The following is a 19,592-nucleotide window of genomic DNA, read 5'->3' on the forward strand; positions in this document are numbered from 1 at the left end:
GACTTCTGGGTGAGCAAATGTAGAGGGTGGGGAGAGGGCAGAGAGAGGCACGCAGGCAGGGTTGAGGCCAGGGCACGTACCTGAAAGAGCTCGCAGTCGTCGGGGCTGTACTGGCTGGGCTCGGTTTCAGAGTTCTCCGGGCACCACTGCAGCTCCCCGAAGCAGGTGGCTGAATCAAAGTCGCTGGTGTCCAGCTGGGAGAGGTCGAGCTCGGGAAAGTCGGCACAGAGTTGCTCCTGCCCGGATCCCCCACCCTGAGGAGACAGGAAGGAAGGAGGCGGATCAGAACTGAGCTCAGATGCACCCAAGCAGAGGGCTTCTTACTCACAACACTGCAGATCTGGAACCTTGGCCAAGGCCCATTTCGCCAAGCGACCAACAAATGTAAGATCTGCCCCACTCCTTACAATCACTGAAGCTACTGGTAGTCGACTCAGGCCCCAGCAGTACAATCCCCCTGTCCCCTCTCCTCTCCTCTGTGCACTCCTATACATCCCCCAAGGCCCTGCCTAAATGGCATATCTTTTCTCTTACTGAAGCTATTTTGTTGAGAACTTTATTAGAATCTGTAAATAGAATTTTACTTCTGTACACAACTGTCCCCCATAAGGAAATTTCTCAAAGTTAACCACCCCTTTATATTCATATTGAAATACAACACAGCAATAATGATGGGTGACATTATTGAATAATTATAAGGTTCTGAATAAACACCCATATTCCCAGGGAATTTAGAGGGTTATTTTTAATATCTATAATGTAGAAGACCACCCATTGGTAGAGAGAGCCATAATACATCTGTATCAAGAAATACTACTGCATTATTTAAAAGAATGAGGCAGATATATGGATCATCTCCAAGACAAGTCAAATAAATAACTGAGTTGTAGAATATAATCCCAAATGTATAAAGAGAATGAAAGAACAATCGAGTGATGTATTTCTCGATGTAGGATAATACATATGCAAACACACAGGAAGAAGCCTTGCAGATCACACAGCCATGTGACAATGGGCAGTGGGGTAGAAGTAGCACTATCTAAACCAGTGGTTCTCAAAGTATGGTCAGGCTCAAGGGCCAGCTGCAGGAGCATCACCAGGGGAACTTGCTGTGGGAGCAGTACTGCAAATTCTCAGGCCAACTCCAGATCTCCTGAATCAGAAGGCGACAGACCACTTCCTCACCCAGTCTCCTGAGTTTGACAGTCACCAACAGAAGGGCTGAGAGATTCAGAAGTTGAGACGCCAGTAGAGGACGATAGCCATAAGGAGGGTGGCCCAGGAATCTGGTAGATATGAGCTGAAACCCCCACTCACCAGCTGTGAGACTTCGGGTACGTCCCTTCACCCCTCTGAAATCCAGCAGCCTCCTCTGTAAAATGGGACACCACCACCACACAGGGTTAAGAGCAAAAGAGGCAATTTACAGCCTGGCCCACTAATTGCTCAGTAAATGGCAGCTGACAGTAATGACATGAAATAATGATGCTGCCAATAATGAAAAAGTGGTGTCTCATGGCAGGCAGGGAGGGGTGGGACCTGTCTGAGAGAACAAAAAAAGGCAAACATGACACCAAAGAGAAATAGGTTTTGGCCAGGCCTTTTCCTTAATTGTTCCCACTTACTAGGCCTCATAAATTATGAATAAATGTATATAATTAGCTCAACTTGACACAGGAAAAAGGCTTTTATCCAAATTTGGGTCAAATGCCTTAATTGGCATTTTGCAAGAATCCTGCCTGCACAGGCGGCACCAGGGCCAGGTCCTCCAAGAGGCGGCTCCCAGCTGAGTCTCAGGCCAAGCAGACGGAGCCCTGTAAGGCTGTCACCAGGGACATTGCCTCTGACATCCTGCACTCTGCCTGTTCATTCTTCCTCCAATCCACATGGATTCGGCTGCCCTAAATATTGAGCCACACTGAGACAGATACTGTGCTGGCTATTATGACCAGGGCCAAAAACCACAAAACTCCTGTCTTCTTGAAGTTCATGTGTGGGGGTAAGGGAAGATGATATTAAATATATAATCATGCAAAGGAAATGTTATTATAGCAATTCTCCCTTCTATGTGGTTTCAGTTACCCATGACAACTATATTCTGAGGATATCAATCACTTAATAGTGTACCCCAAGTGTCACTTGGGCAGTGCATTTGTTTATGTACTGACTATCCTGAGCGTTACTCGGGCAGGTGTCATTTCAACCAGTCAATTCTTGAATAAATTTGATAAAATTGTCATTTTTATATTTTCCGTTATATTATCTTATAAAAATTAACCCAAAAAATGCAATGTTTGGTCATCCTGTATTTAAATAATTGGACTGGTAAGTGGTTAAATAGAAAATTCCAGAGATGAGCAAAGTTGAGCAGCATGATGAAATCCTGAATAGTCCTGCTGTGTCTCACTGGGGCATGAACACTCCTTTGTCCAATGTATCCACACTGTATACATTACCCTCCCACCAATCACTTAGTAACCATCCTAGTCAGCAGACTGACTATGCGGAGCGGGTCCGGGTAACCCTTCTTTTGCTGAGTAGTGGCCCTGAAGTGCAAGAAATGCCAAAGAAAATCCACAACATGTTTTCTATAAATAAAAAGGTTAAAGTTCTTGACTTAATAAGAAAAGGAAAAAATCCTATGCTGAGGTTACTAAGACCTACAATAAGAACGAATCTTCTATCCATGAATTTGAGAAGGTGAAAGAAGCCAATTTTGATATCACACCTCAAACTGCAAAAATTATGGCCACAGTACCTGGTAAGTGCATGGTTAAGATGGAGTAGGCCTTAAATTTGTAGATGTATGTATAGGGGAAAACATACAGGATTCTGTATACTATCCATAGTTTCAAGCATCCACTTGGGATGATGGAACACAACTCCCAAACAAGAATAAATTGTGACCCTCCAAAAACCAGCTGAACACTGCTGAGCCTGGCTGGGATCCTGAAGATGCCTTAAAAGCCTCTGACTCTCACATTCACCAACCACAAATACCAGCACGCAACAGCAACCCTACCACAGGAAACTTGGGTGGATTCTCTCAACTGCCTCTTAGGAGCTCCTGTATCCATCGTGCCCCATCAGTGGGGATATGGTAGTTTTTGCCTATCCTAGACAGACATTTGGTTTCTCAGTTGGGGCCACTATGAGTAAGTCTTCGATATTGTGTCAATTTTGTGTCAATATGTCTTATGTAGACATATGTATTTCTCTTGAGTAAGCATCTAGGAGTAGAACTGCTGGGTCACTTGTTAAATGTATATGTAGCTTTATAAAAACAACCAAGTGTTCTCCAAAGCATTTGTGCCAGTGTACACACCCATCAGCCATATGAGTTTCCAACTGTTCTGCACCCTCACCAACACTAGGTATTTTAATTTTAGCCATTCAAGCACTCATTCAATGCTACTGTGAGCCAGGTAGTGTGATATATAAGACTCAGTTCCTTCCTTTGTGATATCTTGATGAGGAAGAAAATATATTCTTCCTATTTCATTACAGGCTAGGTTAGCGCTATGAAGGAGAAACAATCCAGCTGACCTGGTGGAGGACAAGAGGGAGAGGACTCTGTCTTACATGGGATCCCAGAATATGCTTCCTGGAGAAGCAGACATGGAGTTCAGATTTGAAAGAGAATCCAGGCAATGGCAGAAGTGGGAGGAGTGTTCTAGGCAGGGGGATCAGCAGAGGCAAAGATCCAGGGGTACAGAGTCTAGGGGTCAAGGCTCTGAGGTCAGTGAGGCTGCAGCTCAGTGAAGGGAGAGAGCAGTATGAAGATGGATGGGGACACCAGAGAGGCAGGCAGAGGGTGGATCAGGTTGGGACTGTAAGGGGTTTGGGTGTTACTCCGGGTCTGACAGGATGGGGCCAAATGGGAGGCAGGGATATGGGTTAGGCTGCTAGAGCCATGCAGGAGAGGGACAGGCCACAGGGCTGAGGAGCCACCACCTTGACATCACCTGGGATCTGCAGGAGAGGAAGGAGGGACAAATGCAGAGGTACAAGGCTGCTGAGCAGCAAGGGCCTCCCTGAACAACAGAACCCCCAGCAATAAGCTCTCTGGGGAGCTCTTTCTCTCCTGCTGGGACCTCAGAGTGGCCACCTCTGTGGACCTGCTTCCTAGAAGCAGATTTAGAATCAGAGTCCCGGAGTACCAGACCAGACAGAAGCAGCAGTCCAGAGAGGCAGCATAGGTGGGTCACGGTGGGCAATTCAGAAGTGAAAAGACTTCCCTTCAAGAACCAGATAAAAGCTCTAGATGTTCTTTCCTCAAATGCATGAATGCATGGGAAATTTATATGTGACTTTCAGGCCTTCAGAGATGTAGCTTAAGACCTCCTGACCTAGTTGCTCTATCTCCTCTATTTTGCAAATGTGGACATTGAGGCCCAAGGAGGGTAATGGATTTGGTTGAGGTCATCCAGTGACTGTCCTCATGAAACTGGCACTTTCTTTACAAACTACCCATAAAGTGGCCATGACAACTGCTCTTTGATTACCCATAGGTCCACATACTCAAGAGTGGAGCCAGCACATAAAACTAAATAAGCCTAAGCTTCACAGCCATGTCAATTAGGCTGGAGACCACTCTCTAGCTAAAAATATACTAGGCACTGCACTAATGGTGATTTCTTGGCCTTCTCCATACTTAGAGGCTTTTGAAGGGGTGCCTTGGGTGACCCAATTCTCTTCAAAAGGTCTGAACTGCCTTGCTAAGAGGTCCAGCACAGGCCCAATAGGCACTGCCATTACTAGGCACTTAGTGTATGCCAAGGGCCACATCGAGTGCCTCACATGCACCTTCTCATCAGAGTCTGAACACAACCCTACCAAGCAGGCATTACTGTCCCTGAGTACTAGTCAGGAGGGTCTAAGGTCAAGTCTCCTGTCTTGGCTTGCTAGGGCTACTGTGACAAATTACTGCATCTTGCTGGTGTGAACAGGAAACTTGGCTCGCAACTCCGGAGACTGAAGTCTGAGACCAAGCTGTCAGGGGGCCTGGTTCCTCCTGTGGGCTGAGGACCTGAGGACCAGGCCTCTTTCCTCAGCTTGAAGATTGCTGTCTTCTCACACTGTCTTCCCTCTGTGTGAGTCTGCCTCTGCTCAAGTTTCCCCTTCTAATAAGGACATCAGCCATATCAGATCAGAGCCCACCGAAAAGATCTCCTTTCACTTGACTTTCTCTTCAACTACAGAACCCATCTCCAAATAAGGTCACATTCTGCGGTAGCAGCCATTAGGGCTCCAACATGGTGTTTGTTTGGACAACACAAGTGAACCCACTGTACCCACAGTCTCAGAGAGGTGAATCTAGGGTTCAAACTCAAGTCTTTTTTCTTTCTACAGAGCCACTGTCCATCATCCTGTTTCTGAAAGTGAGACTGACATTCAAGACCATTCATTTCCACTTACAGATGGGGAAGAGGAGCTTTAGACAAAGGTTAAGAAGGATGCAAGTCACATGGCAAGTTCGTGGCCAAGCAAGGACAGGTCTGGGCCAACTGTGCACGGCCACTGGGCCTCTCACTACACGTCTTATCACCCCTCAATGTGGTACCCCCTCTGGTGGTGGTGTGTTCTGTGTCCCTTCCTCCCACAACCCCACACCGCTTATCTGAACAGGCTGTGGGCTCCTCAAGCCAGGAGATAAATGACCTTGGCAGGAGATTAATGGGGCTTGGTCCAGACTCACCTAAGTGGCTTCATTGGAAGCTTGTGTATCTTGTTGGAAATCGATTCCCTGCTTAAGAAAGAATGCATCTTCAGGAAAAATTGGTGGCTTCACTTTCCTGGACACAATCAGCAAATGGCCTAGCTTAGTGTCTGGCCTGGAACAGATCTGCCCAATCCCTGAGCGGAGGGAAGCAGCTGGTATGAGGGTGGCTGCAGTGGCAGCTTGGGCTCCAGACATGTCCAGTACTCACCACAAGTCCTTCAGTGGGCCACCTCCCCTCTGTGCCTCACTGCCTCTCCAGAAGAGAGAACTCAAGACCAGACAGACCTTCCGGGCCTCTCCTACACAATGCTTTCCTGTAATTCTGTACTGATTTCTGAGATCTACAGAGGCTTTGAGGAAGTACTTAGGCAGAACACAGCATTTAATAAACAAATGAATTTCCAGGGGAGAGACAAAAAATGCAGAAAGAAAGACTGTCTTGAAAGGAGAAGAGGCCTAGACAAGGTGAGCAAAAGGCAGACTCTGGCCTGGCTACAGACATTAAGCCTTTGAGATCGACATTAACTTTCATAGCCTGTTTCTACAGGCAAATGAAGATAATGAAAAGAATCCTACCTCCTGGAGTTCCTAGAAAGATAAGATAAAGTCAACAGAGCCTAGCTTGTGTCAGACGCTCCAAGAATGGCAGTGGGCCCCACCCGGCTGCATGTTGAAATCCTAATCCTCAAGGTGACAGAATTAGGAGGGGGGGTTTTAGGAGGTGACTGAGTCATAAGTGTGGACCATTCATGAATAGAATTAGTATTCTTATCACACAGACTAAAGGGAGCTCATTCACCCCTTCTACCATATGAGAACACAGCAAGAAGTCCCATCTATGAACCCAGAAATGGGCTCTCATAAGACACCATACAAAGAGCCTTCATCCTGGATTTCCCAGCCTTCAAAACTGTAAGCCACCTGAACAGTGCAATTTTGTTACAGCAGCAACTGTCTAGGACACAGATACAGCTCAGAAGTGTCCCCAAGTGTTCCCAAGAGTTCTCAAGTGTCATTCATGATTATGGTCTCATGGGTACTTTCCCAAGATGCAGAAGATGCTCAGTGGTTAGTGTCCTCTTCCAACTGATGTGAAAACTAGGGCTCTAAGAGGGTCCGTGCTTCATGAACTCACTTCCTAACTTCCTTCCATCCCAAACCTGCCACTGGTTCTCCCTATTCTTTTCCTTCAAACATGACCAGCCACCCAACCCATATATATTACCATGGTTTCTTTCTGCTGGAGGAAACGAACTTGCCCTGTCACCAAGGTCACGCTGGCTCTTTTCAGGGCTGCCTGGGATGATGCGCGGCATCAGGCCCCCAACCAGGCCAGACTGCTGTCCTGTGACTACCATTGTAGACACCTTACCTGCTGCACGACTGCCCACTAGAGCCTCTTCCACTGACCGAAGTTGAGTTTGATAGTCTGAGGCAGGTCTTACTTTTAAAATTGCTGTCAGGAATGCCCAGGCCTGCAGTGAAGTTTGTTGGGGTGGCAGATGTGTGGCATTATAGGCACCTTTCTCCCTTCCCTAACCATGGAGAATGCCACTAAGTGATCATGGCCCTGCTTCCTGACAAGTCCCAAGCATTCCCCACATGGAGCCTGGACAGCCATTTTACTAACTCATTAGGACTGGCCTAGTCCAGACTATGACCCTGTGCCTCTAGTGGCCATCTATGAAGAAAGTGGGGGATCTGGCCTGCCTGTCACCCACTCCCCTCCCCAGGGGGTAGAAGTTCACTGATTTTTCCTTTGGGAAGCCATCTCTCCCTGAAACCCAGGTGGTCACGGCAAGCATAGCCTGGCCAAGCAGGTCAGAGTGAATACTAAGGCACTTAGCTAGCTGAACTTCATTCTAGAGAGGCTACCTGTGAAGAACCTGCCTGAGAATGAAGCCACACAGGTGATGTGAGCCAAGAAACTCTCAGAGATGGAGTCCTGAAAAAATAAACACTTGAATCCAGCTGTGTCTGAAGCCAGCTCCTCTCTGTGCTCTGCAGTAATGTGAACGAATAAGCTCCTTCTAGAGTACAAGCCAGTCAGGGTTTCTATCACCCATCAATGAAAAGTGATGACTAATTCATCCCTCTTACATTAGAACAAAACCTAATCTTCCCAGTCTTCCAAGTTAATACAAAACTCCTAAGGAGGCTTCCAGAACAATAGGAAGAGAAGCTGATATTAGTTCCCACAGAAATACTCATAGCATCATCAGAAATAAGACTCAAAAGCCACAAGTACAGAGTTAAGCTCCAGAAAAACTAAGTAGATAAAATGGAGGGGCTTTGAGCCCAGTTCAAAAGCACAGAATATGCTAAACTCAGAGATGAACTAGACCATTGGAAGCCCCCTCCCAAACACTCAAGGCTAAATCCCTCAACCCAGAAATCAAGGGCCTTTCCTCATGGGAGCATATGATTCGGGCCTGCTGAACACAATCTTGTTGATGCTCAGCCCTTTACAGTCAGGCCCCAAACCCTAGTAAAGCAGGTACTTGCACAGGGCTTGGCATAAGGTGACCCAAGAGAAAGTCACTAGGTCTAGTACGAGTGGGTTCTCCAGCCCAGGGAGCAAGACAGGATCCAGTGTTCAGAACTGGCTGCAAGGCTGGGCTCTACCCAGCCAACTCCAAGGAAGCCCAGTTACCAGGGTGCTCCAGAAGACCCCTCTGCTAGCCCCAGACACTGCCCTGGACATTGACCTTAGAGCCCAAGACAGGGCTCAACTCAGAGCCGGTTGAACTTCTAGCCATGGCAGGGTTTTTTGTTACTTGCAACCAAACCAAATTCCACCCAAGCCTTCTCAGGTCTTTGGTACAACACAAATTCCTCTAACCCGTCTCCACCTAGCCAACCAGCCAGGTTAACCAACACTCTGCCCTCCATCCCCTCCTACCACACCCTTGACTAATGCCATGGTGCCCAGCCTGTCTGGTCTGCTCCCACCAGCTGATCTGTGTACTGGGGGCCAGCTGTTTCACCCAAACCCATCTTTTACTATAATTACTAAATTTAATTAAATGGTTCATAACCAGAAAATGTAAATACAAAAGAAGAAATCTCAATGAAAACTAAGTTGAAGGATGTGGGAGGATTTGATAAACTTGAGTCGATAAAAACAAAAAACTGCTATCAAATTTTGTGTGGATGATATCGTGGTAAAAGATTAGGAGATAGAATCTGTAAAGATTCTGCACTTAGATTGCTTGACAAGAGATTACATTTTTGATCCAACTGCATGAATCTTTGAACTGAAAACTGGAACCCTGGATGTGGGCTGTGCAGGAAAATGACTTAGAATTTCAATCCTGGCTCTATGCCCTGCCCTGTAGCAAGAGATGAGCAAAAAGGAATGCACAGAGCTGGGTGTAGGGTGCAGTCCCTGTAATCCCAGCACTCTGAGCCAGGAGGATTGTCAGTTCTAGCACAGCCTGGGCAACTTAGTGGCTTAGCAAGATCCTGACTCAAAACGTAAAAATTTAAAAAGGGGCTGCAGGTGTAGCTCAACGTGAAGGCCCTGGGTTCATTTCCCAGCACTGAAAAAATAAAAATAAAAAAAAGAATGCACATGTCTTATGACCTCATTACAATGTTACCGTGGCAGTTCATGATTTGGTGCTTTACTGATTTTTTTCATAGGAATTCCCTGCCTTCTCCTCCCAGCTAGAGTTCTCCACCTCATCAGATAAGAAGGTGGCAACTATACAAGGATTCCAGTGTCTAAAACACAGGAAATAAAACCTTACAATGGACTCCTGAAGTTCTGGGGCACTGGAAGAGCCTGCAGTCACACTCCCAGAGATCAGTCTTGTATTTGGCAGATGATGAAATTGCGGCTCAGAGCGGGGGAATGAGGAGTCTACCCATAGATCCATACAGCCAGCTCCTGACGGGGTCAGGACATAAACTGGGTTCTTCTGTGTCCCCTGTCCAAAGGTTTTTCCAAAATGACAGGCCACTTCCTCAACAGCTGTGGCCCATACACCAAAATTCTGCATTCGATCACCCTCCCATCCTCAGCCTTGCTGCCAAAAAAAGGCAAGGGAAATACAGACAGGAGGTCTCCTGGGGGAGGTGTCATCTTGATCCTCTCCTTTCCCACTCCCTGTTGCCTTCAAGAGGTTCCTTGTCCCATAGGGACCTACGGCCGCTGGCTGGCATGCAGGGAGGTAAATTACCTGACAAGGGCAGCTCCAGGGCAGCCTGTCACGGGTGCTGCAAAGCCCAGAGGCCCCTCCTCAGCACTGAGGTCCCAGAGAACCCCCCACTTTGGCACGCCTCAGGGCTGCCTCTCAGCAGGCACAAGGCTGCCCAGGCTCCGGAAGGCAACGTTTGTTTTTGTTTTTAAACAATCAAAGATTGAAGTGTCTTCTCTGACACAAGCACACGGTGTGTTAGGGACAGTGTGGTACACATGTTGTGTCTGCCTGCACTTGCAGTCAATTTGATGCACTTAAACTCAAGGGCCTCTTGAATTCAAAGGAGAGTGGCAGGAAAGGCACTTGCTAAACTGCCGAGTGATGCGCAGGTATATAGGGTCAGGCTTGAGGCAGCAGGGCTGGCTCTGGGTTGCAGCTTGCCAGTCACAAGGAGTCACTGGGCCTCTGCACCTCCAGAGACTGGAATGGTGTGTGTAGCTTGAGTTTCCACTCCAGGGACCGTGCTGGCCCTGCCCTCACCTTCCCCAGCTGCTTCCTTCTAATCACCCCCATCTCAGATAAGCATCCCTCCCCACAAGGGCATCCCTGACCACTGGGTCCTAATGTGATCATCCTGATTGGGCCCCCCACCCCCACTGGAATTCCCTCAATTAGCACTTTTCTTTCTCTGATTACCATCCCCCTTTGGTATTTCTTAATTTGTAGTAAAATATCCCTAACATAAAACTTACCACGTTAGTCACTTTTAAGCGTACAGAGGCATTAAGCACATCCACACTCTTGTAGAACTATCACCATCATTTGCCTCCAGAACTTCTCCTCAGTTTCAATTTATCTACTTGTTTATTTTTGCCTCCCTCAAACTAATTGCTCCCTGTGAGCCGGCACTGTGTCTACCCTATCTTGTCTTCTGTTGTATCCCTTTGCCTAGCACAATGCCTGGGACATAGTAGGGGCTCAATAAAGATGTGTCCAATGAAAGGAGGGCCTTATAAACTGTCAAGGGTGGTGCACAAAAGTAAGATAGCACAACGTGGATTTTTTCTGTCTGGCCCCAAGACAAGGCCAAATTGCCCGGTAGCCTATTACCAGGTAACAATAACCAAATTCTGTCAAATTCTGTGGGGACGAACCATGGAGAGCCGCCCCCTCCCACCCCTTTGTGAGGTTAAGAATGAAGGTACATGATCACACAGCCACCTGCCACCAGCACTCGCCATTTCAACACATCAGCTCTGCCCACACCAAGGCTGTATCAGTTGCTGAAGGGCAGGCCCAAAAATAGACTGTGGGGATCAGATTCTACCCTCAGCTGCACTCCTGAAGCTCAGGAGTAGCTGAAAAGGCCTTGGGAGGCCTGGGGACCAGGGTGCGGGTGTCTATCACAGCAGTGCACAGGAACAGCAAGGTGCAACCAAGGCTGGGAACAGGGAGTCCTGGGCACAGAAACTCAGCAATCAAGTTTTAAATGCAGTGTTTAGTTTTTAAATAGAAATTGATGCAAAAAAGTCTGTCCATGACTAACAAAATACCAACATTCTAAATAAAGGTGGGGTTGGTAGAATTAATTTTTCTCCTTTTGCCCCCATCTCCATCCAGTGTGGCCACATACTGCACCCATAATGTTCCTGCCTTCACTTAAAAATTTGGTATTTTGGGCCGGGGATTTAGCTCAGTGGTTTCGCCGCCTGCTGCGCAAGCGCAAGGACCCAAGTTCGATCCCCGGTACAAAAAAAAAATTTTTTTTTGATATTTTGTTCAGCATGCATATTTTTGTACCAGTTACTGTTTTTAAACACTGAATTAAAGTGATTTATCTTGATTACTGAATTTTTTGACATCCCTTAACTTCTGTGCCTCCTATGGCTCACTCTGCTCCCACCTGGGTAGAATGAGCTGGAGAAAAAACCACTGTATGTGCAGGGAATGGGATTATGTCCTAGGCATGTAAGTTAGTGGGCCCTCAGTTTCAACATCTGTACGATGGGGCCTAGGACCCTCCACTTGCTGTAGAATTATCCTGGCCCTGTCCGGGGAGGTATTTTGGATGGGAAAGCATTTGGGAAAAACTGTTAAATGCTGTCCATAGGGGAGGAGCTGTTACTGAATTCTTTTCAAACGTAGTGCATGGACTAACACAGTAGTAGGTGGCGCTCTGTTTTGAGGTGAGTTGCAAAACACAAGGCCAGTTTATAATAAAAGAAGTGAAGACTGCTAGGGAAACAGTTGGCTTAGGAAGAGTGAGAGATTCCCAGACCTCCCCAAATCAGGACCTTGTCCTGCATCCCCACCTCCTTCCTGGATGAAGACAGCAGAGTCACTACCAGCCCTGAGAAATGTGCCCAATGTCCCATCTGCAGCTGAAGGGGCAGCTACCTTGTTCTCACCCTAAACAGGCAGTGCTTCCTCCCTTGCCAGGTTTGTTGGGGCTTCCTCAGAATCTGAGTCTGCCTTGGGGCTAGGGTTGGAAGCCAGCCATCCTCCTGTAGTAGGAGGATGAAAAAGCACCCGTTTGGGGGATGATGAACGAGTGCTGGGAAAGAAGACTGGCAACAATAGGACAGCACGGTGTACATACTTAGAGCCATGGTTTCACATGCTCTAAAATTAGTGACCTTATATACATTTTATCACAATAAAACAAAATAAATATTAGAAAGTCAGAGAGAGAGAGAGAGAGAGAGAGGACACCAATCCAGCACACTCTGCCTGGAGGGATCCTCTGGGTCCCACAGAGTCCGAGTTCTCTGGTTCTGTTTATGTGTCACCGCCTGGCTGGCAGGAGAGACTGCAGGAGCTGGCCAGGGCTCAGCTGAAAAGCCCTTTGCCTGTTCGCACAATTATAAATAACCCAGAAAGAGGGAGAAAGGGGGTCCTGGCAGGGGAGTGAAGGTCAGGCAGCCCCTTTGTAGCATCTGAGGAAATGTCACGCTCAATAGGCCAGCAAGGCACGTGCTCACATCTTCAACCTAGCTCTGCCCAGGCTGCCAGGCCTAGCTGTGCCACCAGAGCCCTCAGGCAACACTTGGCCCAAAACAGGGGCCCTCTGGTGGGTGGAGAGACACAGCAGGCACCAGAGGAGACCCCATTCCCAGGGCTCCACACCAGCCTGGGCTCGCCACCAACACTCGACACAACTTACCCAGGGAGAAATGACTCAGCAGCACTCTGCCCACCACTGCCCCTGCTGCTTGCCACACAGCATGGGAGCTGGAGGGGCCGCTCAGCCCATCTGCTCCTGTGGTTCCCATGCTGGGCTCCCTGGGGAAGCCCCTGCCTCTTCTCTACCCCCACAGCCCCGCCGAGGCCCTGGGCTCTGTAAAGGGAGGGATTATGAGGGACTTAATTAGGTTTTCCATTTTTATTAACCAAGAGCCATACAGTGGCAGCCATCATATTCTTATTTACCTTCAGTGAATCCAGCATTACATACTTGGCAAAAAATAAATGTGTAAAAAGTCAAATTTCTATTTTTTTCTTACACATGAGAATTAGGGTGACATATTTTGCATTTTAATTCTATATGTACATATAGTCACACACACACACACACACACACACACACACACACACACACACTCCTCTATTATTCATATATACTATTTCATGGGCAATGTAAGGACTTTATGAGGTAATTTGACCCAAACCCCAAACCAAGCAACCATAACTCCCAGATACATGGTTTCCATCTCTCAGAGCATCTGAGGGTACACCCCGTGTTACAGCTAAGGCTTGGAGGTAGTGTGGCTTTGCTAAGCTGGAGTAGGATCTAGACCTAAGCCTCACGTTCATTGCTGCCCCCCATTCAGGCTGGGCTTTGCTGTTAATGGTACTTCAGAAAAAGTCCTGTGCCCTGTGCAAGTCCATCTACTAGACTTTAAAGTAAGGGGAAGGGGCCAAAGTTCTCAGTGCTTGCTGGTCCTTCCCTGAGGCCAGAAAACAGACAACAGACCTCTGAGGTACACCCAGGAGGAGCGGGGCAAGGGCCGGCATTAGCTTAGTCCCTGCAGAGCCGAGGTCTGCCAGCTATTCCCCCATCTCCTGGACTCCCCTGTCCTTGCTGCACTACAGTCACAGTGGCCTTCCAGGACCCAGGCCACTTCCACCATGGGTCTCCATGAGACGCCTTCACTAACACCCCAGCTCACCCACTCACTCTGGACCCATCACAGTTTTAGTCACAGCTGCAACCCAGGGGCCACCTGTGTTCCCTACAGAGTGTACACTGTGGGAGGGGAGGGCCCAGCCTTGTCCTCTGCTGAGTCCCAGCACCTGGAACCATGCCTGGCCTAGAGCAGGTGCTCACTAAACCTTTGCAGGGTGAGAGGGGCTGTGCAGGGGTCCGTTTTGCTGCCTTCGCCTCATACTCGATGATGTCTGTGGTCTCCCTCACACTCACCCCCCTTCAGGGTGTATGTGTGTAGGGGCCGGGGTATCCTGTATTCATTTATCCCCTACAGGAAACTCCTGCCTTTCCTTCCCGAGGGGCCAGATGATGAGAAACCCAGACCGACAGTCTCCCAGATAAGGCTGGTGGGAAACATTCTCTCCTCCCCAGCAGGTCCTCTTCTGAGGCCAGAGGCCAGGGAGGCTGCCGAGCAGGCCCCTCAGCCCCAAGGCCTGGCTGCCTTTCTGGCTGTGTGGAACTTGCTTCTGTAGAAGCGTGCTCCAGGGGGAGAACAGGGCATGGCAAGTGAGTCTGTATCAGGCAGTCGTGTCTCCTGCCTTCCTAAATAAAAGGGCCAGGTCCTTGGAGGTAGGGGCAGGGCCACAGACACCCCAGACCAGGACTGTTTTCCATGCACTGATGGTGGAATGGACTAAGAAACGGAAGCACTCTGGGCACTGGATTGTTATCCAAGCCTGACAGGAAACAGGAAGTTAAGAACTCTCCAATACTCCACAATGAGCTCAAACACTCCTCCCCATGCCTCCCAAGGTCACTTTCCTGCTCAACTAGGATTCTCCCACCCTAGTGAGCTTGGTGGACTCAAGGATCATAAAAATCCCTTGTATTAAGTAGACATTCTCACATTTGCTTCTCATAACAGGGTAGAGATTAAAGTATTTTTCTATGGGGAAGCTATGGTTCAGTCAGGGAGAGGAAGGGACTTGTCTAAAGTCACATAGCAAGTTACAGAGAGGAGCAGGACTGAGACCTCTGACTCCTAGCTGCAGCCATAGCAGAGGACACTGGATGGGGAGTCACAGCCCTGAATTCTCTGTGCTAATATCATGGACCTTAGATGGGTCCCTCTAGTTCTCTGAACCTCAGTTTCCATGCTCCAATACTGATCAGCCAGCACGTGCCCTGGACATGCATGTCAGTGTGGGACACCCTGGGCACAGTGGAAACTATCTTCCATTCCTCACAAAGGGGGAAGGCAGAGGAGGAGAGCACTGAGGTGGGGTGTTGTGGGGTGTGTGCCCACCCTGGCACCGTGAGTGGGCAGTCGGAGACCTGCTAGCTCCTCACCCTGCTCCCCTAGTGTTCCCACACCGGCAGCACATCGGCCTCACTAGAGCTTATTAGTAGTCTCAGCCGGGCGTGGTAGCACACACCTGTAATGCCAGCACTCTAGAAGGCTGAGACAGGAGGATGGAAAGTTCGAGGCCATGCTACAAAATTTAGCAACTAAGTGAGAGCCTGTCTCAAAATAAGAACAGGCTGGGGATGTGGCTCAGTGAGGAGGTCCTGGGTTCAAACCCAAGTACAACCAAAGGGAAAAAAAACCCCACAGTCTCTCATGCTGAATCCCAGACCCATGAACCAAAGTGCGCATTTTGACAAAATCCCTGGTGATGCACGGTGCACATTTGAGTTTGACTGGGAAGCAAGAACTTTAGAATCAGGAGTGAGATTCTAGCACATGACAGTATTCAACTCCCTGACTGACCCTCCCAGCCAGCTTTCTCTCTCCATGCAGCTCCTGCTATCTCTGTGGGGTCTCCGTGTGACCAGAGGGCAGCAGCCCAGGTAGCAGCTTCTCCTGCTGGAGAAGACAGAAAGAAGGAGGCCTCTGCTTCCATTCCCTTCCTGCCTGAACATGTGGGAGGTGAGGAAAGACCCCATGGGGCAGCAACAGATGGGGCTGGGTGGGAGCACAGGGGAAGGAAAAGGGGGAGGAAGTCGAAAAGAAAAATAAAACACGCAGCAGAGAGCATCCAAGTCCCAGGGGGCAGGTGACATGTGAAACCAGAGACACTGCTGCGGCTCACATGCTAAATAGAGAGCTGCAGTGGCCAGCAGGCTGGGGGGATGGAGAAGCAGAGGCATGGCTGTGCCCCCCAGGCCACGCGTGACAGTGCCTCTCCAGCCCAGCTCTGAACTAGTTCTGTGGCCCCGGGCATGACACTTAGGGTCACTGAGGCAACCAGACAGAAGCTGGGCATGGGCCACACTCAGAAGGGTCAGACTCAGCTGGAGAATGCTTGCCAGGGGAGTTAATGCGGGGGCTGAGCCGTGCAGTCCCTCTGGGCCTCAGTAAACTGCTGAAGGATCATAACCTCATGCATCCTCTCTGGGTTCATATGAGGATGACTAGAAGAGCTTTGCACAGTGTCTGCTGCAAAGTGCTCAAAAGACAGTGGCCATCAGTGCGATCACCACCCAAACTTGCTGCAACTGCTGGAACTGCTGCAGCACCTCTGGGCAGCTGGGATTTTCTGGGGCTTCCTCGTCATCACCCAGTCACTGAGTGAGCCCTTAACAGAGAAATCACACTACCAACTCATGGCTGCAGGCAGCCATGTCTGCTGGCTCCACCCTTCCAGGCTGCTGGACACAGGGCAGCCACAACCATCTTCCCAAGTGTAGATCTGACCCTACTGGTCCCTCTGGCTCCTCCCAGCTAAGATCAAGGCCCTGCAGGGTCTCCCCCTGCCTGCCTGTCCTGTGTCTTTTCACAGTGCCACCCAACCCTTCTTGGGCTCTCAGTCCTGCCGGACTTCCTTCTGTCCCCCCTCGAGCTTTCACACAAACTCTTGACCTGGAGCGTCCTTCCCTCACAGACACGATTTCCTACCTAACGCCTATTCATCCACCAGTTTTTACTTCCTCTACTTCCTCAAGGAATCTTTTCTTAGCCTCCAAACCACGTGAGGAGGTTGGGAACTTTCTTGAGTTTACCACAGTGGGTAATTGCACAAGCATTTTACTAATGGCCACACTCCCTGATGCCTGGCACAACAGGTGCTCAATAAACATATGGAGAAGCAATGACCAGGAGCTGGTCAGTTCTCAGCCACCACTTCATTCACTCATCCTGCAAGGTCAGGCCTCCCATTTCCCTGTACCAACTAGGCTCCCTCCACATGGGACACACTCTGGCACTGGCTGATCCTTAACCTGTGTCCATGACCCACAGGCCTGGTGCCAGGGATCCAAAAGCCTCCAGATCTGATTTTCTTGAAAGCAGTGTTGGGCAGTGGCCAGGGCAGGCGTGTGCCGCCGGCCTCGGCAGCAAACGCTGATGAAGCTGTCTGGCCCAGCTGAGCCAAGATCAGGAAATGCCAAGATTTAAAAGCATCCGGAACCCATTTATTTATTGTTGTTCTTGCACTTCCAGGCTATTTTGAGCCTCAGATCGATCGCTTGGCCTTCCTTCCTCCAAATATGTCTCCTAAAACACCCAGCATGCACCTCCCCTATGTGTCAGGGCCCAGCTCCCTCACCCGTACCCATCAGTCCCATGATGACAGCAGAGGATGGGCTTATCGGGTGCCTCTATGAGTAGCAAGTGTTTTCACTGTAACATCCCCAATGGTCTCAAAGAGAGATATTATTCAGTGCATCTGAAAAATGGGAAAATGTAAACCCAGAGAAGTGAGGAAACTTGTCCAGGGTCACATAGCTGGGAAGGGCAGAAACTAGGATTTGACCTCAACTTCCAAATCCAAAAGCCAGAGTCCTAGTCACAAGGCAAGGCTGCCTACCCTCGTCCTCCTGGGGAAGCTCCTCACATGCATCACGGGCTTTCTCATCTCTTTGTTCTTGGTGACATGTTTTCAGCCACAAGCTATGACCGCCAATGTTCTCACACCACTGGGCAAAAGCCACCCCTCTCCATATGAACAGCCACTGCCGGATTGGCTGAGGAGGAAAGCTGATGCTGTGAGGATGTTCTTGTCTTTAAACGATGGATGAGTCATGCATACAGCCACAGATTTATGTTAGAAGGACCCTTGAGAGAAGATTCTGAGTTTGAGGGCACAAGTATAAGGAGGTGCTGGAGTAAGGAGAGGTCAGAGAGTGCTCGTGTTCTATTACATGTCCTTCAGTGTTTGGAGGATTTTGCTTCTATTTATCACATGCATGCTTCAGTCCATCCTTCAAAATCCAATTCGGAGGCTCCATGGAGCCTGCCCTGATTGCCCCAGGCTGTCCCCAAGCTTATGCATGTTACAGCCCCAGTGACCAGAGGCCCGGGGTCCAGGCCTCCAGGATCTCCCTCTGTCCTCAGCCCGAGTCCCTGATGGGGGAGAGGCTGGGAGCTGCAGAGAGAAACCTTGTGAGCAAATCACCATTTTGCTTTCTATCTTGTCCATGGCTTCCTGAAGCCAAAGAAGTTAGGAACTAAAATGGAGCTTGGGGATGGAGAGGAGAGGAGAGCAGAGAACCAGAGGGCCAGGTCCACTCCTGGCAGCCTGCCCAGGGCTCATCCCCAGGAAGTGACTCAAGTCCCGCTTATGGCAGCAGACAGTCCATTTGGGCCCTGAGGTCACCAAATCTTGTCACAGCCCTACCACTAAATACAGAGGTGCGGGAGACAAAGCCAGCACTTCTCACAGTGGAGGAGAGACAGAGACAGGGGTGACAGGCAGGGATCTGGCCCCCACTCCCCAGCCCTGGCTTCCTACCTAGGACACTCTTGGCAAAGGCTAAGGCTGGTCAGACATGGCCCTTGGCCTTGGGACCTTAGTGACAGTCCCATCACCTCATCTTAAGCAGTGAGAGGGTGTCTATCTCCCTCACCACCACCACCATCACCTCCGAGGGCCTCATGTGGGGCCTCTCCTTTGTACTTTACTGACAACCAAGTAAAGACAGCCAGACATACCGTCCAGTCCATTTTACAGATGAGGAAACTCCAGGGATGGGAAGTAACATGCTCCAGATCACAGAGCTAAGTTAGTGACAGTCTAGAGTTGGACCCAGGTCTTCTGGCCATGCAAGCAACACCGACCCAGAATGAGACAGGCTGGAGCTGAGACACAGGTGAGCCCGTGGTGGCCCCAGGCTCTGAGTTCTCACTTGCTCAGCCAGCTGCCTGTTCGCTATGCGGCCTGAGGCTCGGCAGTGCAAGGGTCACTCTTCTCTGTCTCTGGTCACACACCCACTGGGCCACTTTGGGGCTGAGAAACCCACAGGATAAATGTGTTTGTATATTCAGAACCTCATTTATCCCCGAGGCGTGCCACATCACAACAACCACCATCTAACTGACAAGGAAAATATTCTTCTCTTGTTAAAAGACAAGGCCATGTTAGGGAGTAGCACACAAAAGCTGCACTTTGTTTTTCAGATAAAACATAAATGTGTTTTCTGGTGTCAGCTCTATTCAAACCAGTTGTACATTTACTGACAGGGCTACTTTGGAGGCAGTGCTGGAATGCTCAGAACATTAACTTTGGGATCAGAAAGATCTGCATAGATTCCGGCTTAATCACCAACAGCTATGTGACCCTTAAAAGATATTCAACTT

General features: G+C 49.1%; 1 protein-coding gene across 3 annotated transcripts in view; it reads right to left on the reverse strand.

Annotated features, from left to right (window-relative positions):
• Ppargc1b (PPARG coactivator 1 beta) overlaps window positions 1-19,592 on the reverse strand; it is a 111,849-nt gene that overhangs the window by 25,450 nt on the left and 66,807 nt on the right. For all 3 annotated transcript variants that reach the window (XM_004854400.4, XM_021266200.2, XM_004854403.4), the window contains one exon: window positions 81-254. In XM_004854400.4, coding sequence (XP_004854457.1) covers window positions 81-254 — 174 coding nt within the window. The remainder of the gene's footprint in view (window positions 1-80; window positions 255-19,592) is intronic.

This window comes from Heterocephalus glaber, unplaced genomic scaffold (assembly GCF_053883595.1).
Source record: "Heterocephalus glaber isolate CG9 unplaced genomic scaffold, H.glaber_assembly_v1.0 deba00001463, whole genome shotgun sequence".
NCBI lineage: Eukaryota > Metazoa > Chordata > Mammalia > Rodentia > Bathyergidae > Heterocephalus > Heterocephalus glaber.